Source organism: Eubalaena glacialis, chromosome 4, assembly GCF_028564815.1.
Source record: "Eubalaena glacialis isolate mEubGla1 chromosome 4, mEubGla1.1.hap2.+ XY, whole genome shotgun sequence".
In the NCBI taxonomy this organism is placed as follows: domain Eukaryota; kingdom Metazoa; phylum Chordata; class Mammalia; order Artiodactyla; family Balaenidae; genus Eubalaena; species Eubalaena glacialis.
The window spans coordinates 167,738,192-167,747,754 of NC_083719.1; the positions used below are offsets into that span (position 1 = coordinate 167,738,192).

The 9,563-nt window shown below is 49.8% G+C and overlaps 1 protein-coding gene across 2 annotated transcripts in view; it reads right to left on the reverse strand.

The window, feature by feature from the left end:
* Positions 1–9,293, reverse strand: part of SQSTM1 (sequestosome 1) — a 12,256-nt gene extending 2,963 nt beyond the window's left edge. Inside the window, exons 1-5 of one of the 2 annotated variants that reach the window (XM_061190055.1) lie at positions 9,041–9,293; positions 6,860–6,955; positions 5,767–5,996; positions 5,530–5,671; positions 4,649–4,729 (exon numbers count right to left, since the gene is read on the reverse strand). In XM_061190055.1, coding sequence (XP_061046038.1) covers positions 4,649–4,729; positions 5,530–5,671; positions 5,767–5,996; positions 6,860–6,955; positions 9,041–9,245 — 754 coding nt within the window. In that variant the 5' untranslated portion in view covers positions 9,246–9,293. Of the gene's footprint in view, positions 1–4,648; positions 4,730–5,529; positions 5,672–5,766; positions 5,997–6,859; positions 6,956–8,775; positions 9,002–9,040 lie in introns of those variants that run through there. The other variant, XM_061190056.1, reaches the window with a different exon arrangement.
* Positions 9,294–9,563: the final 270 nt, after the last annotated feature.

Sequence of the window (9,563 nt, forward strand, 5' to 3'; positions counted from 1 at the left end):
AATCACCGGGGCTATGTTTTTAATTATTTTTAATTTCTCAAAGGGCATGCCCATAGCTTAGAGTCAAACAATTTTAAAAGGCTATAGAATGGATAAACAACAAGGTCCTACTGTATAACACATGGAACCATATTCAATATCCTGTGATAAACCATAATGGAAAAGAATATGAAAAAGGATGTGTATGTATATGTGTGTGTGTGTGTGTGTATATATATATATATATATATATATATATATATAAAACTGAATCACTTTGCTGTGCAACAGAAATTAGCACAACATTGTAATTCAACTATACTTCAATAAAATTAAAAAAAAAAAAAAGACTATAGTCTTCTATAGAAGATTCCCAGTCCCCCACCACACAGCCTGGCCCACTCCCCAGAGACAGCTTTCAAGCCACAAATGCTCTTTCTTTCTTGACTGCTCAAGTTTACTGCTTATTTCTTACTCTGGAAGATCAACACTTTACCACCCCTTCCCCTATCCTTTCAAAAACTCAAGTTTTGGTAAAAACAGCATTCAGTGTTTACATTAGTGCCACTATATAAATATTGTTCTTTGCTGGGCCAAGTACTGGCCTTATTTACTCATAGAGTCTTTCTGTTTCTGTAGCAGTAACGATGTCCTCCTTTTCATTTGCTAACTTTCCGCATATTCTCCCACAGCTTCTCTATAGTGTTTTCTACACAGGTTAAGTGTATCAGATACCGCATCCGTTCTGGTTTTTTCCCTGGAGACCACCCCTGGCGGGCATGGAGCTTCCAGCGGGGCCAGAGGCACAGCTACACCTTTCCTTCCATCCTGGTAACTCCTCTTGTCACTCTTTCATGTGTTGGGTACCATTTTCAAGCACCTCTTTCTTCATTCTGGGCTTATTTCTTCATTTTGGCCAGAGGGAGGGAGTTCAAGCCCAGGTAAGATGATTAAGACCCTTGCATTCCTGACAACTTTGTTCTGCTCCCACAAGATCATTTTAGTTGGGTACAGAATTCGAGGTTGAAAAACCATTTTAGATGAGCCCTTTTGAAGTCACTTGTCTTCCAGCTCTTGCTGTGCTCCTTGAATTCCCAAGCTTTTATAGCAACCTGGAGAGTTTCCAGAGTCTCTCTTTATCCCAAGGGTTCCGACACTTGACAATAAGCTTTGGTGTGGGGTCCTTTTTTTAGTCATTGTCCAAGGCATTTGGGGTCCCTTTCAATCCAGAGGTTAATGTCCTTAGTGCCAAGAGACTGTCTTGTATTCTTTGTTCATTTCCTCCCTACAGTTTACTCTGTTCTCTTTCTGGAATTCCTTCATCCTATATTGGACCTCCAGGATTAATCCTCAAATTATCCCATCTTTTCTCTCCTTCTGCCTCTATTTGTTTTGCTTCTAGAATATTTCCTTACGATGATCTTAAAATCTGAGACTTCTTTTGAAGTTGTCTTTTTTCTATTTTTTTTTTTTTAATTTCCAAGAACATTCTTATTCTGTTCCTTTATGTTATCATTTTTATGGTATCCTGTTTTTCATGGATACAAATACTTTTTTGTATCTCACTGAGGATGTTAACATTCTCTTCCCTATTAAGTCCTTCCTCAAGTTCCTTCTTTCCCGTGCATGGAGGTTTTCCCCAAACTGTTGGTGATCCATAGCTGTCTGATCCTAACGAGGCACTAAGGAAAAGATGATGGGAAGCACTCTCCATGGGGCCAGGGCCGTCATTATTTTCCAACTGCACGGTGACGGGGTGCCCAGCCAGGCAGTGGGATCCTAGATGGCAGAGCTGTCAGATGCTCCTCTGGTGCATTCAGCCTCTCCTGAGCAGGGAGTCCCCAGCTTCTGCTGGACTCACTCTCATTCACGATGCCCAGTTTCAGGCTGGTGCCTCACCCTGCCCTGTGTCCCTAGTGTCCCCACCTCTGAAGCTTCGCTGGGTCAAGTGCTCCAGCAATTAAATTAAACACCAGGTCTCCTGCAAGGGTTGGCAAGGGCCAGCATCTGGCTGACTGGGACTTTGAAGTCTCTACATGATCCTTAATAGGCGTCTTCAACCCCTCCCCTTGTTCCCTGGCCTTCTCTGGTCCCTGCACAGCGGTCTTGCTTCTCAGTGGCATCCCTGTGCAGGCGCATACGTTTCTGATGCCTCCACTCTGTTGGTTACTGTCCTCCATCCACTTCCCATCTTCCAAAGTTTGATAACTTCATTTTATCTTGTCCTCTATTACTTTTTTCTCTTGTTCTTTATCCATGATGCTTTATATTTTTTTGTTTAATCCCTTCACTATTATTTTAGTGGAGTTTGAGGAGCAAGCAGAGATGAAAGCAGGCTTACTTAGCTACTGGTGCCCCATCTGCAAAATTTAAATTCTTCTTCTTCTTCCATTTCCCCCACAGCTTTTCATTAGGAAAAGGTTCGAGAAGTCAGAAAAGCTGGAAGAACAGTACAATGAATACCCATATACTTTCTCACTTTTCTAAATGGGTGAATGATGTGACGCTTCTGTAAATGGATCATTGAAATTTTTGAACTAGGGTTTCTCCAACTTAATGATAATCTAAGACTTCAGGGCTTACAAGACTGTACCAGTCTCTGCCATGCTGTCCCCAAAGCCTCTGTGTGGGGGCATTTATGGAAGACCCCATGACGAGGAAGGGCCCTGCTATTTTACATCCTAGGTGTCGGTGACTGCGACCTCCACCCTGGGCCTCATGGTGTTGCTCAGCTGGCTCTCACAGCACCTACCAAAAAAAGGCCTCAGGTTTGCACTTTAAAGCAACCGACTCTCTGCACACATTGCCCTCTGGGAGGTGTTAGTGGTTACATCCCCTCTGGGCCCATGCTCTGGGAACAAATGGTCCCTTGTAGGCAGTTAGCAGACTAAGTCATCCTGTTAGTTCCTCATAAGAAAGGAAAATACCCGTAACTCCAACAACAGAGTTTAACCGATTCCTCGAATGGCTCTTGTCAATGGAAATTACGCAAAAGCATATTTTACTGAAACTTTTCTTGTTTTGTAGGGTTCCAGGCTCCTCCCTAGTTAGTAGAAACCAACTCCATCCACTTCAGGACATCTGAAAAGGCCTTAATCCTTATCCCAAAAGACCTCTGAGCACTTGTGTCCTGAGTGGGGAATCCAGGTCAAGTTCTGAAACACTTCACAAGCTCAGATGGGTCTCGGGATGGAGAGCAAGCGTGACGCAGAGTCTCCTGGGAAGCCTTCAGAACACACAGACCCCAGGCCCTACCCAAGACCCACTTACCGAATCAAGGGACCTGGGACTCTGCACTCTTTTAAAGTCCCCTGTCTGAACCTAGACTTGGTATTGTGACTTTCAGGTCGTCTCGTTCATTCTTTTAGTGAAAAATTTTGTTCTTCAGAATAATTAGTTTTAATAGTTTCCATACACCAAATTATATACCAAAAAACCCAAAAAAAACCCCAACCCTTTGTTGGTGATTCTGATGCTCAGCCAGAACCACTGTCCATTTATTATCTTCCAGAGAAAAACTTCCCATGGCCCCTAAGTAGCAACCCATTAGTTGGAATTTCTTAAAATTCTATGTCTTTCACTATGTCTTAAGTAAGTGGCAGGGTTTAGGGATAACCTATCTCCCAATTATCTCATCACTACTCCACTGTTACCCTCCTTAGAAGGCATTAAATATAGCAATTCTTTTTCCTCACTCGCTCAAGAACCTTTAACTCCAGTACAGAAACCATGTGTGAATTGAGCTATTTCATGTAGCAGCAATACCGAGATGTCACTGCTGCTTCAAAGCTACTTCAATGAGTGTGAACAGAAATGGTCTCAGTTCGGAAGCAATGGCAGTCATGCTCTGTGAGCCACAGGGTGGATGGCGGGTGGGGTTGGGCACCCTCCTACAGCATTCTTTCAGACATGGACACAACTTTTGGACAGACCAGGTGGGCACTTTCTGCCACTGCAGTCACAAAGATGAGCTCTCTTCTAGTCCAAGATCATGGATTCATCATAATCACCTTCACTAGCTGATTCTCGCTGCCAAAACACAGCAAGTGCTTTCTAAATTCTTGGAGCTTTTGGCCTCAGGCCGGGCACACTATGGAGGCTCATCCACCCAGACACCTACCCTGGGCCTGCGCACTGGGAACCTAGCAGCACACAGAGAACCTTCCTCCCTTACTCCTTTCTCTCCAGCACTGGCACAAGCCCAGCACTCAGGAAGCACCAGGAAAGGTTGGGGGTTGCAAAAAGGGAGGAAAGGCAATATGGCATCTCAACTAACTACTCACCCAAGTCCTTGAAGAAACCCCAAGACTCATATTAGGAGAAATACAGACTGGTCTTCTCCCAAAGGACAAACAGGCAGAAGATGACAGGCCAGCCCTGCAACTGAGCCTCATCATCCTCCCTAGTGGGATTACCCGAACCAAACGTTGGCTGATTCCACACTCCGTGTGGAAAGCTCAAGAATCTGTCAGGGAATGCAACTTCAAGTGGCCTGTGGTGCAGCACTTGGCAAAGTTTGATATGTGGCAACAAATCCTTACTGGTCTCAAGGACACATCAGCTGCCGCTCCTCTGCAGTATCCCAAGCGAAAGCCACAAAACAGCCACCTACACACTGGTTACCAAAATGCTCTGCTGATATCAAAGGACGGACAAGGCAACCACTTACCCAGAGGGCTGAGGGCAGCTGCCACACTCTCCCCTACATTCTTGAGGAAATTCACACTGGGATCCTCCGATGGACCAGAAGCTTTGATTTTAAAAAACAAAAAGATACACTTAATGCAAAGCATGTCTCTCAATGACTGATACCTGTCGCAGTCCTGTCACCTTCATCCCAGGAGCCCTGCCCCCGGGGCCTTGTCCCAGCAGCCTACACTCCAGTGCTTCCCTCTCTCCCTCCCTCTCTAGGCCACCTCCTGGGCCCCTTCATCCTTCAAACCACTTCCCCTTCTGCTCCCCCTTCATCTGTGTTCCTGGTGCCTAGGTACTCCGCAGGGGGCTCAGTACATACAGTATAAAATATTATTTACTCGAATCAAACATCCCCATCTTTGTCCCTAAAGATGAAGTGAATCAAAGTACACAGTAAGATTAATAAAATCAGAATAAAACCAGAATCCAAAAGTTCAGAATGCAAGCTATATGTAAGTTTTTAACTTGGGGACTGTGTTTTAAAAGACTCGTGCAAATTTGGCTCTGACTTTCCTGACAGCTAGCATAAAAGAGAAAGGAGTACACTGCGGAGATGCAGGTGCTGGAGGGGGCCTCCCGTCTGTACGTGAGGACCACCTCAGAAAGCAGCATGAGGAGGTGGGCAAGGGCAGGTGCATTAGTGGCCTTGGGCACTTAGGTGCCTCAGTTTTCCCACCTGTACAATGGAGATAATGCTCCACACTTTGCTGGGTTTTGTGAGGATTAAATGCCAGGAATGGCCATGAAGTCCCAGCCCAGCCATAGGCACATAGGATTTCAGGACACAGGGAAGGCCCTCCAGCTCTGCCAGCCCTCACATCTCGCCCTTCAGAGGCCAGCAGACACAAGCCTCACCAGATTCTGCAGCAGGGCCAGGGTGGGCATCCCCCACTCGAGGAGGACGTGGGCTCCAGTTCCCCGGTGGGCCCATCTCCCAGCCAGGCCACCCGAAGTGCCCGTGTTTCAGCTTCCGGAGCCAGCGGCTGTGAGAGAAGCCCTGTGGAGGGGTAGACAGAGGGGCAGGGTGGTGCCAGGTCAGGGGGCTCCTGCCACCCTGCACCCACCCCGAGCCCACAGGGAGGCCCCACTCACCTCAGAAGGGTGCCCGAAGGGGCTGGGGAAGGCAAGCTTGCTGTGCTCCCTGTGCATGCCCTTCCCCTCGCAGACGGAGCATAGGTCGTAGTCAGGGCAGACGCTGCACTTGTAGCGGGTCCCCACCACTGGCCCATTGCAACCATCACAGATAACGTTGGGGTGCACCATGTTTCGGGGCACCTCCTGAGCACACAGGGGTCGGTGGTCCCGCCGGCACTCCTTCTTCTCTGCAGGCAGGGCAGAAAGCCATGACACTTTTTGTGAGCCACGTTAGACTCCTGCTTGTCACCATTATGGGGCCATCACAGTCAGCAGGTCCCTCACGCCACCCTTCAGACACCGAATCCACGCGAATTCACTTACTCAAGTGACAACAACAACGCAATCTCAGAGCCTGCTAGGAGGTTCACAGTCCCTGTGCCTGTGACCTGGGCACGAGTGGCCCAGGCAAGAGCAGAGCAACAGAGAGTTGTGTCTGCATGGCTGTGGCCTTGCCCCGCACTAAAATAAACCCTCAGCTCGTGGGCACAATCAAGAGTGAACCCAGGGACTTCCCTGGTGGCGCAGTGGTTAAGAATCCGCTTGCCAATGCAAGGGACACAGGTTTGAGCCCTGGTCCAGGAAGATCCCACATGCCGCGGAACAACTAAGCCCGTGCGCCACAACTACTGAGCCTGTGCTCCAGAGCCCGCGAGCCACAACTACTGAAGCCCACATGTCTAGAGCCAGTGCTCTGCAACAAGCGAAGCCACCGCACCGCAACGAAGAGTAGCCCCCGCTCGCTGCAACTAGAGAAAGCCTGCGCACAGCAACGAAAACCCAATGCAGCCAAAATTTTAAAAAAATAAATTTAATAAATTTTTTTTAAAAATTTATTAAATTTATTTTTTTTTTAAATGTGAACCCAGAGACCCTCCGACCTCACCCCCTGTGGTGGGCATGTACTCCTTTTTCAGGCCAAGCACAGCGATAACTATGGCCCTGTCTTAAACAGCCTTCAGTCTCCTCACCCCTTCTTTAGGGGAACATCTCCATAACCTCAAGCCAGTTGTACTCAACAGGGAACACCTGGCTTCAGGCTGCCCCTTACCTTTAATGTAAATACGGAAGATGTCATCCTTCACATATGACATCGCCATCTTCAGTTCCTCGTCACTGGAAAAGGCAACCAAGTCCCCGTCCTCATCTAGATTGTTTAAAAGACAGCAAGTGAGCACCCAGGGCTTCTCAGTTGGACACAAGCTTCTGAAAAGGGCTGAGGCCAGTGCGAAAGGGGCACTTGCAGGGCTATAAACTGAAGCCCTCTTGTCTGAGCCAGGGGAAAGCAGGGCTGAGGCCAAACTGCCCATTCACTCTGCCACTGCCTGGAGAGTAAGTACTCCAACCTGGGCCCTGGGCGCACACGAGAGGCAGAGTACGTGTGTGCAGGCGCAGCAATGGTAGCACCTGGCACTCTGCCTCTGCGCCAGCTGCCCCGTCAAAGAGGTGCTGTCTCCATCCACATCCAACCAGACCCAGCCCCCCATCAACTGTGGGAGATCCCCATCTGTGACCTGCTCCTCAGGGGTCCAGCCCCTCCAAAGGCCTTGGACCTCTTGTGGCTTAGGAGAGTAAAGTAGAATACATCTGCCTGCTTCCTCCCCCAACAAAGCTAAAATTATGTATTTATATGTAGTCTCCAGTTTTTAGATGTTGGCTCAAATGGTTTAAAGCATCACCATGCAAGACAAACCACACCATACATCTGCAGGCTGGTTCAGGTCTATGGGTCACCAGATGCAACATCTACCATAAAAACAGGGGCTGTGTCAAAAGGTGGAAACAACTCAAATGTCCATCAACTAATGAACAGCTCAACAAAATGTGCTGTGTCCATAAAATTGAACCTTTCCCAGCCCCAAAAAGGAATGAAATACTGATACATACTACAACATGGATGAACCTTGAAATCATTATGCTAAGTATAAGAAGCCAGTTACAATAGACTACATATTTTTACATGAAATGTTCAGAATAGGGAAATCCACAGACAAAGTAGATTAGTGGTAGTTTAGGGCTTGGGGTATGGGATGATGGGGATGGGAAGATAGTTAAAGGGCAGAGTTTCTTTATAAGGTGATGGAAAGGTTCCAAGATGACTGTGATAACGGCTGCACAAATCTGTAAATATGCTAAAAACTGTACACTTTAAATGGATGAATTCTATTGTATGTGAACTGTAGCTCAATAAAACTGTTATTTTAAAAAAAGGTGGAAAAAATCCAAAAGAGGGGATATATGTATATGTATGACTGGTTTACTTTGCTGTATAGTAGAAACTAACACAACATTGTAAAGCAACTACACTCCAATAAAATTTTTAAAAATAAATAAGTAAACAACGATCTACTCTGAAAATAAATAAATTTTAAAATTTGGGGCCCTGGCAAGATGGCAGCAGTTCTGAGGAAGGTCCTAGCACGGGCCCATCTACCGGCAGGCCCGCCTCCGTCCCAATCACAACCACCTCCCCCAACCCCACCCCCAGCAGCCACCAGTCTTGCCACCGCAGCTAGAAACTGAGCTGGCTCCTGGGCTCTGTCCCTACACCAACACTTTTCAACAACGTTTTCATCTGGTCCCTCTATCCACTGCCAATGGGATAACGTCTGGACTCCGCCTGGTCTTGGGCGTTCTGTGGTCTGTCCCCGATCTCCCCTCCCAGCCGCCGGCCCGGAACTCGCGGGCCAGGCCGCACAGCTGAGTCCTCCTCCCCAGCCAGCCCTTCCTCCTAGTCTGCCGGCCCAGGCTCGTCCGGGTTATTATCACAACCCCCACCTGGCACTAGGAGGCCCAGACTCGGCAGCAGCAAGATGTCACTGTAACCTGAGTGCCCCTCTGACCACCCTGTGCCTGCTCGCGAGCCGGTGAGGACGCCCCGGTGCGCCTTCGCCAAGATCTGCAACATCATGGCGGGCGGGGGTGGGGGTGGGGGTGGGGGTGGGGGTGGGGGAGGAGGTCTCTTACGCCGCCAGGCCTGAGATCCGCCCGGAGAGCCTGGCAGCGCCTGACCCTACAAAGGCCGGCTGTAGTCACCACTCCTCGTCACCAGGATGGCACCCGAAGCCGAACTAGGGACCCTCGCGGGCCGCCGTCCACCCAGCGAGCAGCCAGAGCAAACCCCCGCAGACGCCACCAGGCCCGACGAGAAAGAAGGGGCAGCCACCCCGCCGGCAGGGCAGGACTGCGTCACGACCCCGCGCCGCTGCCTTAGGGCGCCCGGCCCGCTCACCGCGGTAGTGAGCCTGGAAACCGCCGGGCCGTAGTACGGGGAACAGGGCGGCCACCCGGCTCAGCAGCCGCTCGCAGGGCCGGGAGCCAGCTGTGGACTCAGCTTCCGCTTCGGGCTCCGGGCTAAAACAGAAGCTGAAGCGGCGGATCTCGCGGGCTGCGTCCTCCTTGCCCAGAAGGTAGGCCTTCACGGTGAGCGACGCCATCACCGCGAGTTGGGAAGCAGAAGTGGAGCCGTTGAGTAGCCGTTCAGGCGTGCGGCTTTTGTAGGGCACGCTGGGAGCCCCGCCCTCCCCACTTCCTGGGGGCGGGGTCTGAGCGCGCCAGGTCCAGCCCTTGCCGCCAGGCCGCCGCGCGCGAGCCACCCTGCGGGAGCCCCAGACTCACTACAGCCTCCTCGCCGCTGGGCCCCCTCATTGCCGCCCCCTTTCCTCATTGCCCCTAATGCATCAGGGACCCCCAGAGGCCGGCCCCGCAGTCCGACATCTCGGTCTGGCGCCCGCCTCTGCACCTAGGGAAAGGGA